The 22,016-nt window shown below is 42.9% G+C and overlaps 1 protein-coding gene across 4 annotated transcripts in view; it reads right to left on the bottom strand.

Annotated features, from left to right (window-relative positions):
• ASTN1 (astrotactin 1) overlaps positions 1 to 22,016 on the bottom strand; it is a 328,578-nt gene that overhangs the window by 58,713 nt on the left and 247,849 nt on the right. For all 4 annotated transcript variants that reach the window (XM_035279096.3, XM_078356254.1, XM_035279094.3 and 1 more), the window contains exons 15-16: positions 21,858 to 21,962; positions 19,280 to 19,468 (exon numbers count right to left, since the gene is read on the bottom strand). In XM_035279096.3, the coding sequence (XP_035134987.1) occupies positions 19,280 to 19,468; positions 21,858 to 21,962 (294 nt within the window). The remainder of the gene's footprint in view (positions 1 to 19,279; positions 19,469 to 21,857; positions 21,963 to 22,016) is intronic.

Raw genomic sequence — 22,016 nt, 5'->3', positions numbered from 1 at the left:
TTTGTCTTTAAGGATCCTTTAATATCATTACTCAAAAGTATAAATAGACAAAAAAAAATTTCATGCTCTGATATATTGGGAAAATCTAAGTTAAAATTAGCAGGTTTCTTGTAAACCTTTGAAAAATCTTTAAAATACTAATATTTATTACAAGTATCCAAGGAAAAAATATAACACACAGTGTTGGTCAAAAATCATTTGAACATGAAAATCACTTCTTGCAGAACATTTCATTGAATTAGGGTGCTACTGAGCCCACTTTGGGAAATGCCCTAATAGTTTTATTATTGAGGACCTACGATGGGCCAGGTGCTCTGCCAGGCTTATGACTCTTAGTCCTCAAAATATTCTCATTATCCTGTTTTGCAGATGCAGAAACTAAGGCTCAGAGGCTTTAAACAGGCTTCATCTGTTTGATGGTCGGGCAAGACCTGAGTATCTAACTACCAAACCCTCCTCCCCTCTTTGCATCTGGTCTCCTTTCACATCATAGATACACCAGATCTTCAAAAGCAGACTTTCCCAGCAGCCTCCAGAACACCTGATTATTGGATTTTTCACAGTTGTTTTCAACAGTTTCTGAAATCCTTTTCTGGATGCAGGATTTCATGCATTCCGGGCCTGCTGACACCAGCTTCCAGTCTATTGGCATTCACCTGCCGTCGTACGCGGCTTCCGGTGATATCATTCGGATTTTAGATTACTCCTCTCCCTTTGTTCCCCAGAACCCAACATCTATAAACATGAAAACACAGGCAGGAAAGGGCACAATCAGCAATCTCCAGCTTCTTAATGCAGATGGTGGGATGCAGGGAGGAGAGAGACGGCACAGTAAGGTCCCGATGTCTCACATGTTCCTAGAATTGACATGCACCAGGCTCACAGTCACTACCATCACAGACCGTTTAGTGTTAAATTTAGAATAAAAACCAATTAAAAGATAAAAAGGAAACATATGTTTGAAATGGCAAGAATCAAACATGACTGCTAGCAACTGCAGGGAGGTATTAGTATGTTTTACAAACCCGAAACTTCCCTTGCCCATTGTCGGTCTTTCACCCACGTCCATGGTTTATCTCTACCCAAATGGCTTTCAACGGAAAAATCACTGGGATCTTTACTACAGTGAATCTAAAAACTGGAGTTAGAAAAGAATCACCATAGACCTTGGGTCAGGTGTCCTCTTGGGTTAGGACAGATGACTGAGTCCATCTGGGTTCAAGGTTGTGTTTGAATAATGGCTGGGGGCTAGGATATAGGTGCTTCTCCTTGGAGTCATGGCCAAAATGTAGGTTATTTGTGAGATAAGGATACAGGGGAGTATGTACATTCCCCATTCCTCCCTTACATCTCAAGAAGGTAGGTGTGCCTGCAGCTCCAGAGCTTGGGGTAGACACCCCAGGAAGGTGCGTCTGCTACATCTGGCACCCCAGACATGTCAGCATCCAGAAACAAATTGTACTGTCAAAAAAGGCAGTAATTCTGCTGCCCAGCAATCCAAGTCAACCAGTCTCATGTCTGGGTGAAAGATCTTTACGTTCTTACTGTGCCATCATTGAGGGGGTTCCTGCAGAACCCACAGGTTTTCCATGTATGTCTCTCTAGGAGATTTCCGCAGGTGGGCACTGCTATGGGCCACCACATCCTCACCCTCCACATCCAAAGTCACCCATTGGCAGTATTTCCTCAATTACCCTCATAGCCACTTTCCACTAGACATTTCTTCCCTCTTCATCCAGACCCTCAGCAGCTCCCACCTGGTTTACTCCAAAAATTTCCTGGCTGGTACATTTCTCTCTCATTTTCACATCTCCCAATCATCCTCCACACTGTCATTACATGTATGTTTCTAAAGCACAATTAGAACACGTCTTTTCCTGCTGAAATTCTTTAGTAGCTCTCAAGCGACTTGAAGATAAAATCAGACAAGAGGGCATGGCTGGCCCTTTGACCTGTCCCCCCCACCCCGCAGCCTCTCTCCAGCCTGGCTTCCCCTGCATTCCCCACACTGGCCAGGTGAATGGCGCTTTCTCACAGCCCAGGGTTCATGTGCCTTTTTCCTTTCTGGAACTTCTTTCCCAGAGTCAGCCTAAGGTTCCCTCACCCTCCGTGTCATTCAGTGCAGGCAGCACTCCTGCCAGGAACATTCTCTTCAATCCTGCCCATCTGGATCCAGAGCCTCTTCTTTGGTGCTTCCTTTCCCCAGGTCTCTGGGAGCCCCTATCATACCTCATTGTAATTTCTGGTTTCCTGGACTCTTTCCAGAGACTTGGTGAACAACTTGAGGGCAGGTGTAGTTCTTATACATGGATGTATTCCTAATGCTTCACATAGGGCCTGGCACTCAGTCACATTTAGCTGTAGGTATGTATGGAATGGAACTCTTCCCAGGGTGGGATGGCATGGTGAGAACTGGGCAGAGTAAGGATTTTCTTTCATTTGCTATCATGTTAATATTCACTAGAAATAATAAAACTGTTCCCTGGATGACCACGATTCATATGGCATCCCCATGGGAAGACATGCTTATCCTGGGCAGATCCAGAAACCAAAGACACACCCAGGCAGTGGGGCAAGCCCCTGGAGTTCTCCTGGCTTCTAGCAGAAGGGAAAACAAATGCATTGCTTTGGGAGGGAAGGGTGATAAATTATGAAGCCCTGGGTTCCAGTTTCAGTGCTGCCCTGTGGAGTAGCAGGTGCTGGGCTACCAGCAGATGAGAGAGAGAGCCAGCTGCAGTGCAAGGACACAGGGTTCGTGGACAGATGTCCTGTGTGGGGACTGGTCCTACTGCCAGCATTCTTGCATCTGGGACAGCACACTCACCTTGGAGACACCTGGAGAGACAAAGCTCTGTTCTAAAAGGTGCCCTTCATGACTGACCACAACTCACCAAGTGCCTTCACCAGTCATAAAATGTAACCTACCTTCTCACTCCATAGGGTGGTAAGAAAAACAGTGTATGTCGAAAATACTAGTAACTGTAAACTCCTGCATATTTATTTCAATCATAATTATTTCTCAGGGCTTTTGCAGTTATAATACTTTATGATTCTTCAAGTTCACTTGGCAATAATTAGTAGACTTGACCTACTAATCTTACTCTGCCTGTCAGCAAGACAAGACACAGCTGCTCCCCCCTTTTATCACTGCAACCCTGCTGCGATCCTCCTATCTGCTGACTGTTTCTTCATAGTCTTCTTTGTGGCACCCCATAGCCCCACCTTTCCTCCATCTTACCTCTAACGGTAGGAACAACTCAGGGCTGAGTCCTGAGCCTACTTCTCTTCTCTTTCTCCTTAGGTAAGCTCATTTATCCCCAGGGATTTAGATTACTAGTTGAATTCTCCAGAACTCAGAGATTTGCATCTCCAGCTCTGACCTGTCCTCTGAGCTCCAGACTTGCATATCCAATGGCGTCCTTGCCTTTTCCCCTTAGAGATCTCTATGGCAACACAAAATCGACAGGTCTCCATGAAGCTCTTTATTGCTCACTCTCCCCCAACTTGTTCCTTCTCTCTGGCTCTGAAATTATTATAATAAATGGGACTTCTGCATAATCAGTTACTTAAGTAAATATCTAGGAATTCTTTGATTCCTCTTCCTCTGCTCTTCCAAGTCCCATTCGATCGCCAAGTTTCTCTACCCTCTAAACAAACCTAGATCTGTTCTTTCTTCTCTATGTCTTTCCATTGCCAAGATTACTGCTTTCCACTGCCAAGATTACAGGCCACTCACTGGTGTCTCTGTGTCAACTCTGGCTTCCTCTGAAGCCATTTTCCATCCAGTGCAGGAGGGATTTAAAGAACATAAACCTAAGGGGTGCATTCTTCTTGGTGGCTTCCTACCCAGTATCCTAGCTGGGGTCTGTGTGGCCCTGCATGGCCATCCTCAGCCTTCCCAGCCCCCAGCCAGGCCATTGTTCCCTCACTCACCCTGCCCCAACCCCACCACCCTTTTCTACCACAGGTTTCTACATTGGCCATTTCCTCCTCCTGGGACGCCTGCCCTCCAGCTCATCATCTACATCTTGGCATAAGTGCTACTCAGCCAAGCTTTTACTGCTCACCCTCTTTAAAGGGGGCTACTGCCCCATTACCCATCGTAACACCCTATTCATTACCCTCATAGCCCATCCAACACTCGTAATATTTTGTGGATTCTTTATTTACTCTTTAATATTCTGTCTCCTTCACATTCACTCTATCAGAGCAGGGATCATGACTCTTACATGGTGTGTGTGCCCAAAACCTGCACACATTAGATACTCAGTACATGTTCATAAAATAACTAAGTATGGGGCCGGGCATGGTGGCTCAAGCATGTAATCCCAGCGCTTTGGGGGGCCGAGGCGGGTGGATCACGAGGTCAGGAGATTGAGACCATCCTGGTCAACATGGTGAAACCCCGTCTCTACTAAAAATACAAAAAATTAGCTGTGCATGGTGGCGCGTGTCTGTAATCCCAGCTACTCAGGAAGCTGAGGCAGGAGAATTGCCTGAACCCAGGAGATGGAGGTTGTGGTGAATCGAGATCGCGCCATTGCACTCCAGCCTGGGTAACAAGAGCGAAACGCCGCCTCAAAAAAACAACCAAAAACCTAAGTACGAGCATTTTTAAGAAACAATAACTTATTGAATTACAAAGGAGATTTTCTTCAGTTTCATCTTGCCTTTAGGTTTAACTGTAGATCTCTACATTAACGATGATTAACGATCTCTGCCAGCCCAAGGAATGCAGGATATATGCTCTATACAAATCCCCCCCCGCATATTAATTACCCCCAAAGAAAGATAGTTGTGGGAATTTTGAAGGAATCACAGTTCTTTTTTCTACTCTACCGTGTCAAAGAATTTACAGACCAGTCAAGGCTGGGAGCTAGCATTTCCTGATTATCCTCATCCACCTTACCATAGTCGGTATTGAATGTGAACCCACCGTGAGCAGAATCTATCACAACACCCATAGGGAGTCATAAAGAAGTAGAGACAGAGTCCCTGCTCTCTAAGGGAAGAGGCAAAACAGACCAAATAGAAATACAAAAAGCTGAAAATGCCCCCCAAACACATCAATATATATAGAACCAATTACCACAGTAATCGACTATGTTTATAATAAACTGACAGGAGGGACCAGGGCAGCCTGCATGGGCAATGGAGGCACATATAAAGAGTGACCTTATAAGCTGCCTCTGTGGAATGAACCTGACTGAAGAAAAACCCTAAGGACAGAGAAGAACGTCAAGGGAGTGCCGGCTGCGGGTTTACCCTATTACGCTGGTTTCCCCTGGTACTGGCACTCACATTTCACCTAAAAAGCACACATTTTAACTGGCAGATTTATCGAGAAATTGAGCTGTAGAAATACTTCTTTCTCTTTCTTTCTTTTTAATAGGTAAAAGCAAAAACATTTTAAGGCCTGCTTGAACTTGCTTAGTTTTTGCAATTGCTCTAAACTGAGGGCTTTTATAGTATTAAATTCTAAATGAGTGGAATGGTGCTCTCCCTTGCCAGACTTAAACACGCTGATGGACTTTGTATGATTATGAGTTAGTGGCACCGTCTCCTGCTTTCTAATTATGGTGGGTTTTAGGAGGGGATGAGGGTACCCTCAGCCCCTGGGTATGAACTCTGTTTAGACAGGTACTGTCCCCTCTCCAACCTCAGTGGGCAGCCACTAGACCTCTAGCAATCTATGAACAACCCTTCACAAAACTGCAAGGGAGTGGCTCAGGTGTCCCACATGACCCGGGGATGGCCTGATCTAGCTGGACAAATCCTCTTCCCAGAAGTGCTTTATGTTGCAAGGTCTTTTATTCAAAGTTTCCCATACCTCCCCCCGTTGTTTCCCCTTACAGGGCCTCTCAGGGGTCCCTCTGAGGGTAGCTGCCTTCACTATCGGCACTTCGGTGCTTGAAAACCAAATCTTGCCCCCTGAAAAACTTCCCGATAAATATGATCGACTATGAATGTGGTGAGTGTGTTCTGGGTGTTATAACAGTTTTCCCTGCTTCTCCCATGGATCCCCAGTGAGGACTCAGCCACACCGTCCTATGGAGGCTGGCTCGCCTGCTGTCAGCTTTGCCCTCAGCATCTAGAATTCCATAGTGGGTTACAAGTCTTCTTTTATTAACCACTGCATTCCTAGTACCTAACACTGTGCCTGATCTATATATAATAAACACTCAATATGCTTTTTGAATGAATGAATCAGACCGAGAAACTATCTGCTTATCTTCAACAACAGACTGAAATGATGTATTCTGGGGCCTTTGACTAGTGTAGTGTTTTGTTTTGTTTTGTTTTTTTTGAGACGGAGTTTCGCTCTTTTTTTACCCAGGCTGGAGTGCAATGGCGCGATCTCGGCTCACCGCAACCTCCGCCTCCTAAGATCAGGCAATTCTCCTGCCTCAGCCTCCCGAGTAGCTGGGATTACAAGCACGTGCCACCATGCCCAGCTAAGGTTTTGTATTTTTAGTAGAGACGGGGTTTCACCATGTTGACCAGGATGGTCTCAATCTCTTGACCTCGTGATCCACCCGCCTTGGCCTCCCAAAGTGCTGGGATTACAGGCGTGAGCCACCGCACCTGGCCACTAGTGTAGTGTTAATCACCTACATTTCACAGAGTAGCTGACCATTAGGGCTAGACTTGAAAATGATGTCGCTGCCCTCATTTTCAAAATGTAAGTTACTTACCTGATTCATTTCTTGCGGATTTCCTTAATGTTAGTTTTTTCTTTATATTTGTATTTTTCCTTTAATTTATATCTTACATTAATTCAACCAAATTTTAAGAGTTCCATGAGATTCAGAAAATTCTTGTCTCTGACAACAGAGGAATGTAAACTAGAAATGGACAGACCATAGCTAGTGGCCAAACAGACAAGAGCGTACATGAAAGGGGTTCCATTATTTGTTGGTTTAGGTCAAGGCATTTTTGTACCTTTTGTTTCAGTTTAAATACAGGTTGCATGTTATACCTAATACATATTCTCTCACCTTCTGCAAAGAAAACTTTTCTACTCACTTTATAAAAGAATGGAAAATATTGAAAAGGCAGTAAAAGGAAAACTATTGTTGACTCCTACAACATTAATTGGTAGCTGGGAACTTACAATAACAATCACTAATTGGAGGTATACAGATGGATCTAACCCGGGTCCTAATAATTAATTCTGGTCCCACCTTGTGTTTAATCACTTGGTTTTTATGTCCAGCCTGTTCTATTAATGCCAAATTCCCAGACACCTCATTATCCATCCCCCAACCCCAACCTCACCTCACACACACAACACAGCAAACGAGGAGATACGAGAGGAGGGATGAGCAGCTGGAACGAGGCTGCCTTCAGCATGATAAAAGGGTGAGCTGGGGCCAGGAGGTTGGAGGGGAGGGGGTTTGGGGAGATGCTCTCTTAAACAACATGCTATAATTTCTGGGAAAGGGTAGAAGAAGATTAAAAAACATGGCACTTGCTCATTTATTTATTCAAAAAATGTTAACTGACTGCTTTCTAGACGCTGTACATGGTGAAATGCATTGCAGGAGATGGGGTGGGAGTGGGAAGAAAGTTCAGAGATTCGTGAACATGGCCCCCACCTTTCAACAATTGTTGACCCCCTTATGCCTGGGAGAATATAAAAGTGTTTCTCTAAAGTGGGATTATTCATTGAAATCAGGAAAATAAATGAGCCTAACAAAAACACAAAACTACTAATGTTATCTCTCAGCCCCCATTTGCACTTCAGTTGAAACTGGGCTGTTAATGGAGCCAGAGTCCCTGCTGTGAGGAACCAGAGGAATCTGTATGCAGTCAGTGGAACCAGACAGCCAGACTTTGAATCCTAGGTCACAGGAAGCTGACACAGCTGGACACTTTTATTTTTCCCCTTTTTGGAGGATGTGCCTGACAGGTCCTTTGCACTTAAAAGGAAGTAATCCCCAGGCTGTTTATCAAGAAGCTTCCCTAGGGAGGCTAAGACGGGAGGATCCTGAGGCCGTGAGTTTGAGGCCAGGCTGGGATTCTTTGCCACAGACAGCACATTCTTACAGTATCCACCCAACCCCCCACTGACAAAAAAAAACTTCTCACATGGGTGAGAAACAGTGTGTGTTTCCTGATCTTTTCCAATAAAACTGGCTACAAGAGGTCTGAATATGGTTGACAGAGGATGTGATCCTGATCCTGATTTTCAGAATGGAGATTTGGCCCTCCTGTTCTACTAACCTAGTTAGTAGGCGATTTGTGACTTCTGAAATATACATCAGAGTTGTGCAAGAGTGAATTTTACCCAGGGCAAGTTTTACCAATATCCCTTTCAAATTTTTATCAGTTGCTATTTTGTTCAAAAATAGGGAGATAAGATTCAAATTTCATTCAAATAATGCCAATAGTAACAGTAATATAGTAATAATATCAGTCTCAAGGCATTGAACACTTAAAAAATGCTAGACATTGTGATTTATGTATAAACCTTGTATCCAATCCTTATATAACCTTTTAATAAGTATTGATAGCCCTATTTTACAGACCTGGAAACTTAGGCTCACAGCCATTAAGTAAACATCTAAAGAACCACATCTAATAAAAATTGTGATGGAATTCTGTCTAATACTAAACCCTTGTTACAAACAACTACATTCAACTACTTCCATTGCAATATCACCTGAGTTAACCTCTTTTTTTTTTTTGAGACGGAGTTTCGCTCTTGTTATCCAGGCTGCAGTGCAATGGTGCGATCTCGGCTCACTGCAACCTCCGCCTCCTGGGTTCAGGCAATTCTCCTGCCTCTGCCTCCCGAGTAGCTGGGATTACAGGCACGCGCCACCGTGCCCAGCTAATTTTTGTATTTTTAGTAGAGACGGGGTTTCACCATGTTGACCAGGATGGTCTCGATCTCTTGGCCTCGTGATCCACCTGCCTCAGCCTCCCAAAGTGCTGGGATTACAGGCTTGAGCCACCGCGCCTGGCCTGAGTTATCCTCTTTAACCTCGAGTCAGTCATCATCAAATGGTTGTATTCCCTTACCAGAAGTGGAAATCATTTGCTGAGTTTATAGAGTCACAGAACATTAGAACTAGAAGAAACTCTAAGCATAATCTAATTTAAGTTTATTATAATATAGATAAGGAGGTTTTTTTGAAGAGGGTTAATAATTTACACAAGTCAGGTGGCTGGCTAATGGCTCAGCTGAAATAAAGAACCCAGTTCTCACAAATCCCCATCCAGTAATATTTCCCTTAACATGTTGCGTTGGAATAGGAGGGGCAAGACAGCAGGGACCCATCATACTCTGTTTTGTTTTCTGCCACTTAATCTAGTTATAGTCAACTTCAGTCCAGAAATAACTACAATAAGACATTTTGGGAGAGAAAAACCACGTTCACCTGACTTGTATTACAGTATAATGATCCCATTTTATTATCAGTTATTGCTGTTAAACTCTTACTGATTTGTAAATTAAACTTTGTCATAGGTATGTATGTACAGGAAAAGAATTCCCTAGTCTATGTAGGGGTCAGTCCTCTTTGAGGTTCCAGGCATCCACTGGGGGCCTTGAAAAGGATCCCCTGCAGATCCCCTCCAGGGACTACTTTATAGATATTTTATTGCTTAGGACATGAAGTACTCACCCCAAAAGATGTGAAAACTCCAATGCTGTCAAGTTCAGATTCTCACATCTGATGTGGAGTCTTCCCTTCCCTTACCCTTTATCTTGTGATTATTTTTTTCCTCAACACATTTCCTGCGGAGATAATTAGTGGTGGACTGGAGCCTATAACTTAAGACAAAACGCCTGGTGAATATATGTCTTGTACTACTTGGCCTTTAGCCATATGCTTACTTCTCCTAGGTCTGTATTTCCATGGCCAGGCCAGTTGCACATGGAGCTACATGTTGAATAGAAGAAAACGCACTAAACAAATTGGTCCTATTTTAGTTGGTGAATCTAGGAAACGCAGGCGTGGCTGTAAACAGAGTTTCTTTTCTCCATACCCCATCTGGGAATCTAGGCTTCTCTCTTTTTCATTATGTTGATTATCATTCTGATATTTAGCAATGATCCCCTACAGGCCCTACGTTAGTCTAGGAGCTATAGGAATCCAGGAAACAAATGTAATCGTTTTGTGTTTGCTGTATCATCTCCTGCCTGGATTGGTCTGCTTCCCATCTTTGCACGATGAGCTCCTTATCTTTCAAGTCAAGTCTCAGCTCAAAATCACTATCACTGAGGCCTTCTCTGTACTGGACATCTGGATTTACTCCAATTCTCCAATCAACTAGCTTCAGTTTCCTCAAAGCATCTATCAGTATCTGAAATTACTGCTTCCATTTATTTGTTACTTGACATTTTCTCTCTCTTCTCACTAGGATATGAACTCCAGAAAAGCAGGAAAATCTTTGCTTCATTCATTATCATATCCCCAGAGCCTATCCAATGATTAGATATAGGTGTTAAATAAATAATGAACAGCCCACCTAGGAAGCAATCAATCAAGTTCTGAAGGCAAAGTTTACCTATCTGGAGTAGTTGGGAATAGTCCAGAATATGATAAAATTAACTACTAAATTGTATGGTATAGATAATATGTTACTATTATCAGGCTCATAATTACATGGAAGAAGCTTTCATCAGCACTAGAATTTTCCCATCAACCAAAATACTATCCAGGTTAGGATGTAAAACTCTTTAAAAACTTTCTAGAGGAAAAATGAGAGCCTCATGTGAATACTGTTTTCAGCAACCTAGAGAGAGTTTTCCTGAGACAGTAAGATTTGGACAAGGTTGCCTAGAGTAGTACAAAGCTATTACATAACAAAGTCAGTGTATTGCCTTTAATACTGATTTTTGGTATGTTTCCAATTCCTTTCAGTGCCTGAGGGCTTTAGATAGTTCAATTCTTCAATTCTGCACACAAACTATTTTCTGCACACAAGCCTAGTGATCAATGGCCTAATCAAAGAAAAGCCTTGGTCCAAAGTGAAAACCACTCAGGACCTCCTGCCTGACATCCCTCTGAGGAAGTGACCTCAAGACATAACCCTGGAGACCACCGCGCCATGCCTCCAGTGTTGAAGTCTCTGTATCAGACAGGATGAAAAATGGCAGTAAGAGAACCCACTGTCTGTAGGTCTTCAGGAAAAATATACATACTTGCTATTCAAAATGTGGTCTTGGAACTAACAGCTTTGGCATCATCTGGGAGCTTGTCAGAAATGCAGAATTTCAGGCCCCACCCAGACTTACTGAATTAGAATCTCCATTTTAACAAGATCTTAGGTGATACATATGCATATTACATTTTAAGAAGCACTGTTGGATAAGAGACAAAAACTATTCCAACAACTGTGTCATCATTATGGAACATGGCCAGAATAAATCCCACAACACTCAAAACTACAAAAAACTAAGAGTGAATGGCAGTGGATCCATCATGAAATCTACCCAGGGTTGATTTCTGGCCCATGGTGGGTTCGCCTTAGACCAGTTTCCTGGCTTCAGTTCTTATTCTACTTCATTCTGTCTACACAGTTTTCTACTTTGATTTCTTTCTGTGCAATTGGCAGGCTAAAAGCCAAGAAGTGATTGTCAGTCCAGCTCAGGAGGTAAAGGCCTTTTTATTCCTGACTCCATTACTTACTATTTCTTTGACCACATGCACATTATTTAAGCTCTCATTATTATTATTATTTCCTTATCTATAACATGGGGAGGGTAAGACTTAAATGGTATGTATGTTAGAGGATTAACTGGAAAAAAGCGATGTAACATGCTTAGCAAAATGCCTGCTCAAAGTAAGTGCTAGAATAAAAAATGTAGCTGTTTGGTAATATTATTCTAACTTTCTCCCTCAACCTACATATGTAGTTTACTCTGGACTCATTGCATCAGAGCCGCGGGACTTGGAGACTCAAATTAAATCCTCACGCATATGTTTAGGAAAGCTTTAGAGCCTCTTCAGGAGGCTCTGTCTATGACACCAGCGGGCTTAGCTGTGGCCGCAATGCCAACAGGCCTGTCTGCCTGTGAATGCTGTGGAACTGCTGCCTTCTCTAAATCCCCTCTCTGCTTACTGCAGGGCTTTGCATGTAGCAGGCCCTCAGCAAACATTTGTTGAGTGAATTAATGAATCATTTAGAGAAAATAAATGTATGCCATAATTGCTTTGCTTACTTGAGTGCTAACTTCGTTGTTGTAAATGTGTATAGAAAGATCCTTTCAAGCTCATTTGCAATCTTGGGGTTGTAAAACATAAAGCCTTATAGAAATGTGTTATTACTCTTCATTGGATTTCTATAAATTTGTGTCATTTTTATGTCCTATGTTACAATGAAGCAAGTTAGCCTAAGAACTATACCATCCTCAAATACACAAGGACAGGTCTAGGCTGACCGGCACTCACAGAGCAAGATTAGAAGGCTGACTGCTGATTCAGTTGTTGTTTTTGGTTCAGGCAAAGCAGAAGTCTGTTCACTGTCCTGGGACAGGAACCAGTTTAGTCTTGCGCTATATCCACTCAAAAATGTGGAAGACATGGCATCTTGTCTGCTGGAAACACAATGCCGTGTAGGGGGTTTACTCCTTTCTTTGACTCTGATCTGATTTATGCCTGCTTAAAGCCTGAGCGTCACCTCAGAGGATGAACTCTCAGCTTGTGCCTCGGAGGGAGAGCAGGTCATTCTTCTCAGCTTTCCCCAAGGGAAGGAAGCAACTGACCAGAAAAAAAAGAAAAAGGTGGATTATGTAGAAAAAATGTGGATTATGAACAGAAGGTGCAGTGGAAATGAAGAGCTTGCTTATTACAATTTGTCCACCCAGATAACCCCACTGATATGTACCAAAAGCAACAGCAAGAAAAGGCAAGGGCAAAGGTCAGATCTAAAGCAACAATGAAAGTGATATTGGAAAAGGAAGGGAAGAAAGACCCAAGGAAATCCACTCCTGAATGAAGTATAAAAAAGAAGAAAAAAATGTAGTGTGCTTAGTGCATTAGGTGAGGGTTACAATTAAACCCCTGAAAGTTCTAATTTAAAAAAGGTTTCCTTTTTTCTTGGTTATTTCTCTGGAATATACAGATCTATATCTCTTTACTGGTTTCTTATGAAGTAAGAAAATATAAAGGATCTGCTCCTTTAACAAAATGTGGATGTTAATTACATGCCCGGCACTGTGTCAGGAATGAAAACTCAAAGATTAATAAGACGTGGTCATATCATTACGTAATTCCTCCCAGTCTTTGGTCTGAAGCTCAGCTTTCTCCAGATAAAAAAGTATCTTTTCCTTTGTTCAGTTACCCCACTGATATAGTTAACTCAGGATAACATCAACTTTTCAGAATATACTTTTCAATCTTTTAAAACAGTTTTATTATAACAGTGGCAGATGCTTGTGGGAAAAGCAATTTGAAAGTTTTTAGTCCAAAAAATAAAAGTCCCTCGTCCATATCTCTAATCTTGGAGCAAACAGATACTTTATTTTGAGATTATATGTACATGTTTCTCTATAAATATGCATGTTTGTATGTATGTGTATATTTTATATATACACACAAATTTATATACATATATTATATACAAATATCTATATTTTGAGAGAAAGGATAACATAATTAAATATACATGTGTATGTATAATTTTACAGAAAGACTTCTACAAGTTGCTTTGTTCACTTCCAAATGGCTAGGAATAGACTACCTCTGGATGGATAGACAATCAACTGGTAGCAGTGGTTGCCTGATTGCCTCTAGGGAGTGGAACTGGACTACTGGGAAATAAGAGTGGGAAGAAGATTTACTTTCCATTTTATTCTTTTTTCTGCATTTTGGTTACTTCAAATAAATAAACTTTTGAAATTAAAAAAGAAGAGAAATACTGTAAATACTGTCAAGTCTATTACTATGGAAGACAGTCATGCAGGGAAATGATAATCGAGGGAAATGTGGAGAGTGCGGCCAAAGGACCCATATAAAGAGCTGCGAGAGCATAAACAGGCGGCAGAGAGCCCTGTGTGAGCGTCAGGGGAGGCTTGGTGGGAGTGATGTTGGAACTAGCTCTTGCAGAGTAGGAAGGAGGAGATGGTAGAATGGAGGGCAAGTCAGACAGATTGAGAATCATATGCTCTAAGGCTCGGAAGTGTGAAAAGCCTCGATGCCCTCTTTTAAACTAGGGGAATCTTTATCCTGGACCTATGCTGGGCCTCACAGTTGGCAGAGTATTATTTAAGATCTAGCAATTTATAGACCTGTAGGAGGCAATGCAAAAATGCAAGCAAGAAACAGAAATCATATCCAGGAAGACTAATGTGTTGTTCCTCAGGGTCTGGAAAGAGAGGTAGATGCCCCCAGGAACTAGGCCACAGAACAGACACAAGAGGAAAAGAGGGCTTCAAGTGGAGTACAAGAGAAGCATTCAGGAGAGAAAATTTCTGAGTGAGGCAGAGTAGTGGTGGAGACTTCACAGAGCAAATCTGTGACCTTGGACTGAAGCAGGAAAGAAGTCTCTAGGGACCTAAACTGTGGAGATACAAATGAAAAGGTTTTAGATTGACAGATGATAACCTTACGTTATCAGAGTGTAGGGTACTCAGGGTAGGTAGTGGTCAGTGATGCAATGGCTGGAGAGGTGAGAGAGGGTGGTAGGCTGAAAAATGGCTCCCATAATCCTAATCTCTAGAACCTGTGAACGGCAAAAGGACATTTGCAAATGTGATTGAATTAAAGTTCTTGAAATGGGAAGATTATCTTGAATTATCTGGGTGGGCCCAATGCAATCAAAAGGGTGCTTATAAAAGGGATGCAGGAGGAGTCAGAGTCACAGAGAAAGCTATGTGGCTTGGAGACTGGGGTGATGCACTTTAAAGATGGAGAAAGAGGCCACAGGCTAAGAATGCAGGTGGCCTCTAGAAGCTGGAAAGGACAAGGAAGGGATTCTTCCCTACGCTTCCAGAAGGAACTAGCCCTGCTGATGACTTGACTTTAGCCCAGCAAAACTGAGTTCGGACTTCTGGCCCCTAGAACTCTAAGAAAAATACTTATGTGCTTTTTAAGCCATCCAGTTTGATGTAATCTGTTACAGCAGCCACAGGAAACTAATACAGGGCGTGCAGTCAGCTGTCTGTGCTGAGAAGGCAGGAAGGAGTTACTGAAGGGTTTCAAGCTGAGGAGTGATACCATTAAATAGCATTTAAAACTGATAACAGATGGTGAATTGTAGAATGGAGTGGAGTGGCAGGAAATGGAAGCAGAAGAGATACACAAGGGAGCAATTCCAGTAGTTTTATGAGAACCTTGAAGAAATGGAGAAGAGGAGACTGTTGAAGACATACTCAGGTGGTGAAAAGGACTTTGTAATGGTCGCATGTGGAGATTAAAGAGGAGGATCAAGGAGGAATCCTCACTCCACACTGTGACCATCAATGGAGTTTGCAAATCTACCACAGTGTAATACTTACGGGGAAGAGAAAGGAAAGCATCCATCAGTGAGGTGCCTGTAGAATTCTCAGGTAGAAATGCTAAACACTCAAGAGCGAAGGCAGTTTCGAGTCTTGGAAAAAAAGGGAGAGAATTAGGAGCATCAGCTGAGATGGCTGCAGAAGGACAGCACCCAGCAATAGGAAGGAGAGACTCGCTAAGGACAAACCCCGTGAAATGACCATGATGCACATGGTTTCCTTAGGGGAGTATGGGCAAAAAAGAATGAGAAATAAAGGCTAAAGATTTATGAAGAGAATCTGGACAGAACTACATCTGGGGCATCGAGGGAATAGAGGATTTTCAAGAAAGCTGCCCTGGTCAACAGGGACAAAGTCTTCAGCTGAGATACATGGCATGCTCACAGGACTGGCATGAGGGAATTGCCGATGAAGAAGCTGTAGGGTAGATTTCCTTCTCCAGTGCTGTTTTTGTAGCGCAAAACAGCTGATAGTGATAATTTGAAGAGTGAACTGGAGGTGAGGAAGTACAGAAAAGAGGTATAAACTACCCTTGTAAGAAATGAGGTGCTAATACATTGAAAAGGAAGAGCGGTAAAGAGGGGCACGTGTTAATACGAGAACCATTTTTTAGGAAGATATGAGGTTGGAGAAGAGAGAGTTCAGTGGCTGAAGAGACCGTGAAGATTAAAAAGGAGGAGGATAATGAAGGAGTGAGGTCTGGAGGAAGCAGGGAGGGATGGGTGCTGGCACACAGGTGGAGAGGCTAGCCTGGAGAGGAAGAACCCCCTGACCTTTTCCGAGGCAGGAGGACAAAGGACGACAGGAGAAGATATGAGTAAGGTTAGACGTGGGGTCAGGGGAGGTTGAACACTTCATTTCTGAAATTCTGTCTTTACTTGCCCTGTCAAAACAACTCAGGCAGGCTAATCTTGGACAGTAAGAAATGAAAGTATGTTTCTTACAGGCTTCATCAGACTTATCTTAAGCGAGATGATCCTCAACGTTGGTAAGGCAAACCACATAGTGCTAGCATGACTGATAAAGGCCTGTTGAATGGGAGGCTGCCTTCTAAAGATCTGGCCCAAAACACCAGTCTCTGAGTTTTCCTCAGTCAGGCATAACTGAAGCAAGTTTCATGTCTGCCATAAAACCCACACGGAAGTCACCACCTCAGAGAGGCTTTTATCACCCTTACTCTACCCATCAGCACTGTCACCGACAACAAAGCAACAGCAACAGTGAACACCGTGAGTGCTCCCCACGTGCTTGGCTCTGTGGCTCTGGGTATTTAAACTTGAATAAGGCACAAAACTTACTCCTGAGAATTTTATGACTGTGTAGAGAGAAGAGGGGACTTTTACCCAAATACCCAACCTGAGAACACTTCTCATGTAAAGGAAGATTCATAAGGATTCCTAAACTGTCAGGGCTGGAGAACCAGAGAGGACATTACAGATGAGGTGCAGGGAAGTGACTGACTCAAGTGATATCACTGGGGTGACTCTAGACTTCCATCCTTAAGTCCTGTGCTCTTTCCATTTCATTTCACCCCCGTAAACTTCCTTTCCTATTCAATCCATAAGTAATTTTAGGCATCTGGTCATAGTTACAGAAATAAAAAACAGAGAAACTCATTTCACTAGAAGAGTTTTCAAGTCGGAGCAGGCAATAACATATAATCAAAGGACTCAAATCTAAAAATAGTGTCCCTTGCATGTCACGGAAGTATAGCCCTCTCGGCACGCTTGTCACTCCTAGGGTGAAGTTCCATTCTGTATCAACCCTCTCAGAGAGCAGGACAGAAATATCTCCCTTTGTCTTACGCACATATCATTCTTTTTTTTTTTTCTTAAGTTGGAGTCTTACTCTGTCACCAGGTTGGAGTGCAGTGGTGGGATCTCAGCTCACTGCAATTTCTGCCTCCTGGGTTCAAGTGATTCCCCTGCCTCAGCCTCCCAAGTAGCATAGCATGTGTACCATGCCCGGCTAATTTTCTGTATTTCAGTGGAGACAGGGTTTCACCATGTTGGCCAGGATGCCCTTGATCTCCTGACCTGGTGATCTGCCTACCTCAACCTACATATCATTCTTTATCAGTTACATTCCCTCATGCAACATTTTAGAATAAAAGAAAATTGATGCCCAAGGAGGAGAAATATATTTAAAGAACCAGACTAAATAACAAAACACAAAAACCCTGTAACTTAGAGGTAAGGTTTAGGAATGAAGGTGGTAGAGATTGATGTAGACCTACTAAAATGTTTGAATGTCTTTTAAGATTAGTAACAAGCAAGGAGCTTTATATAGACCATATTTCAGAGAACCAAAGTCAACACTTAGATTGTGGCAAAACTAGCTCCTGAGTGGCAAGAGAGGCTTGTGATCAAGATGAGTAGGGCATAATGCCAAGGCCATGGACAGAATTCCCTCCTGGATCCAGTTTTTAACTTTAAAGGCACTGCAGTACTTGCGAGAAAGACAAGGTCTAGAACCAGGAGCTCTTGGCAAGGTTAGACTCTTATCTCCCAGAAATCTGAGACACTGGCAATCTCTGAACCACTGGCAAACAGAACTAGAAAAGGATTCAGCCCTCCAGTTCAGTCCCCAGGCTCTGGCATGAAAGCATAAGAAAGCTTTGCCAGCTGGAACTGGTAGTATCTACATTTGCTTATATTACATTGCTCTCTTGGCAAATTGGAATCAGAACAATGTTAAGGACCTGAAGTTTGAAGAGGTAGCAGAAGCCTGTGGTTGTGTTTCTGAGTTTACAGTAATCAAGGTTTGAGGGGAGTGAATGGCTGCAGCCACTGCAGCCAAGTCTCAAATCTCTTGTTTCTTCTAGGAGAAAGTGTCCAGCCAGAGGAGAGGATATCATGACTCTGCTACCCTTGAGCAAGATGAAACAGGAAGCTCAGAGAACCAAGAGCACTTCAGTCACAGGGACATACTAGCCCCTGTGGCAGCCCTGCTGACAGCAGAGGTCCCTTGTCTCAGAGGAGCACTTCCTTGGTCCTTGAGTCTTAAGATGACCCATTTCTTGAGTTTCTATTGTGCTGATTCATCACTTGCCCCTTAGCAAGTCCCGTATCCACAACTTGGCCTCATCAGAATGCCGTGTGGATAAACTGAAGAGAAATTCCATGAATGGCAATTCTAAAGCAGTCTTGGTTGTTCAGATACAAATATACTAGCCACCACGCCTGCTATACCAGAGGGTGAATCAAGAAGGTATAACAAATTTCAATTGCTTATACTGACTTGAACTGAATACTAACATGCTGTCAAGACAGCAGACAAGGATTTATTTGTGAGGCTGTTATTCAGAGCTATATAAACACTTGGCCAATAGAGATTCCCTCATAACACAAATCAGTAGGAAAAAAGAGCCTACCCAGGGGGCAGGATGAAGCGAGAAGGGGTTTACTATGTATGTAGCTGCTATAAAGGGATTCCAGGCAGAGTCAGGTGTGACTCCTGGAGACTGAATCACTCTCCCTGCTTCTTCCCTCCTACTCTATACAAGCAGTCCAATACTTTGTTCTCCCTAGGGTAGCAAAATGGATGGTGGCTGGCCAGAACCTTTAGAGAACTCTCTCTGTGATAACTAACATAGTAAGGTTACAATTTTGACCCCATCCTGCATCTAAAATTCCCTAAACACTTTGATTTTGAGATTTGGTTTTTGCAACCAAACCTTGAAAATTTTAAAGATGGGCACAGATCATTGAGGGGAAAATCTGAATAAGTCTTGTTCCTACAGACTCCTTAAAATTGGTCTTATAGATGGTATGTGGGCAACTGGTACTGGCATGAGGTATGGAATTTGCCAACAAGCATGCCACTCACCTTTACTGATGTCTTCATACTCCAGCCAGAGTCGCCGCTGGACCTGCTTGTTTGGGTACCAGATAGAACAGGACTCCTCAAAGCCGTAGATAGCTTCCTGGATGTAATGGTTGCCGAACTGGTCCAATAAAGCCACAAAATCTGCACGAGATGTGGCCCCATCCAGCGAGTGGAGAGCATTGCTGAGGGCTATGAAGAAGCATCACCCAAGGGTAAGAATGAGGACTCACAATTTGGGTATAAAGATTCCCAGGCAATTCAGCCCCAAACATGGAAGTGACTGTGTGGCTCCAAGTGATGTTAAAGAGCTGGCTAGAAGTGTCTAGTGAATGTTTCCATTTAGCTAAATCAGATATTTCAGTTCCTAAGTGAATATCTTTTAAACCAGTTGGTTGTATTAACTTTGTGCCAAGTTAAGCAAAACATTGCCAAACCTCTGCTGTCCCCCTTAAATCAATGTTTTTTTTTTTTTTCAAATCACAGGTCATGACATTAAATCAATTTAGTGAGTTCAAATAATTATATTTGAAAAACGCAGAAACAATTAGCATAGTCTAAAATAGAAACACAAATACCAGCTGAGAACATTTCGCATCGTGAAGATAAAGTATCACTTCATGAAACTTCTGTTGTGTGCATATGGGAGTATGTGTATGCACAAGGTCATGATACAAAATGTATTCTAACTGTGGGTAGTGATCAAAAAAGGCAATTGCAAAACACTGGCTTCAGATGTAGACATAGGCAATGAGAAGACAGTGACAGAAGAAAGGTAAGAAAAGTTACTAATACACTGCTTCTATTTTATTGCAGAAATTCTAAAATAAAAGGGCTGGGAAATGACAAATGGAAGAGAAAAACAGTTGGCCTCCTCTCCCCCAACTCTGCAGGTAAATCTTGGATTTGCTGTCTCTCTTTAAGAGAATTACTGTATACCTGTCTGAAAGATTGCCTATGGTAAATTTTCTAAATTTAATACCTTTTGGATCTGGCTAGCTTTACATGGTACATGGTCTCCTTCCTTCCTTCCTTCCTTCCTTCTTTCCTTCCCTCCCTCCCTCCCTCCCTCCCTCCCTCCCTCCCTCCCTCCCTCCCTCCTTCCCTCCTTCCCTCCTTCCCTCCCTTCCTTCCTTCCTTCCCTCCTTCCCTCTTTCCTTCCTTCCCTCCTCCCTCCCTCCCTCCTTGCCATCTCTCTCTTTCTCTCTCTCTCTCTTTCTTGACAGAGTCTGGCACTGTTCCCCAGGCTGAAGGGCAATGATGTCAGCAAGTGATTCTCCTGCCTCAGGCTCCCAAGTAGCTTGGGTTATAGGCGCCTACCACTGCATCCGGCTTTTTTCTTTTTTGTATTTTTAGTAGAGATGGGGTTTCACTGTGTTGACCAGGCTAGTCTCAAACTCCTGACCTCACGATCCATCCATGTCGGCCTCTCAAAATGCTAGGATTCCAGGTGTGAGCCACCACACCCAGCCCATGGTTTTCTTTTCTACCTACCTGTCTCCTATCAAGGCAGTCAAGTCTAGCTCAGCTTGAGACCTCAAATGCTGAGGTCCACATCACTGTGACACTATGGTGTGACTTTGGAAGGCATGTGGCAGCAGTGACATTTGGTTGTTAACTTCTGATAGGCACAGCATCTGCGCTGGGTACACACTGACCATGTAAATGGAGTAAAGTCTCTGATGTTGTGTTTTCCTGGAACGAAAAGTAGGCTAGTTCTTTCTAGATGTGCTGCACTAGAAGGATTTCCATCAGTAAGGTCCCCCATCCTAGTCACTTCTTGCCCAGAACTCTTTTGTGTTAAAAAAGAAAAAGTTCTGAGTCCCTTGTGTCCTATGAAAATGTGGTATTTCTTCAATGCATTATCTTTCTCTGTGCACAAAACTTTACCCTTGGTGAGTTTCTGTCTCACTTAAGTTCATAACTTCTCTATTTGTCCTCTACCATTTATCTGTCTCTCATTGGCCCTAAGGCTCTACCTCCCTATTGCTGACCCTAAAACCCTAAGTAAGTTTACAACTCAATACTCCTTAACTTACTAGCTAAATGCAGAGAGATAATATCTACTTCTCTCTCTCTCTCTCTCTCTCTCTGCCTTTCTCTCAATCTTTCAGGCTTTTTATCTCACTCACTTGCTGTTTAGGAATGTTAAGCTGCTTTCTGGTTTTCCTTCCCCCATTTCTTGCTATCTGTTTTTAGTTCATTACATGGAACCCCTAAATTATGCTCTTTGCATTTGGATTACTTAATTCTGTCAATTTGTAAAAAGTCTGCTTTTACATATCCTCTCCACACACTGGATGACCCCAGGAAAAATTATACTTTTGTTGGCTCCAGTCTTGCCCTTTCCCTCTCTTCTAGAGTCCAAGATAACATGTGCAATGTGATCTCTACTTAGAAAAGAATCCGATTCTAGCCATCTGCTCTTCTGGATACATCTGAATAAATATCTGAATAAATATCTCATGCAGTAGCTACATTTTAGGCTGCATCTTCGACAATGGGACCAAAGGCTTCTCCCTTCAGAAAGGACTTCTAAGGTCTGGGGAAGGTGGGCAGGATGGCCTGCAGCAGCGCTCACCCTGAGAGATGGCCACTTGGTTGAGTTTGATGTGGTACATCACAGACCGGACTTTCCAGTGCTGCAGCACAGGGTATCCAGACACTTCACTGAAGTTCACCATCCCTAAGGACAGAAGAGATGCAGGCTCAGTTCTGAGACTGATTCACAAGTCTCAAA

Source organism: Callithrix jacchus, chromosome 18 (assembly GCF_049354715.1).
Source record: "Callithrix jacchus isolate 240 chromosome 18, calJac240_pri, whole genome shotgun sequence".
Lineage (NCBI taxonomy): Eukaryota > Metazoa > Chordata > Mammalia > Primates > Cebidae > Callithrix > Callithrix jacchus.
Note: the sequence above shows the minus strand (reverse complement) of the source record. Positions and strands in the feature narration are given on the sequence as shown.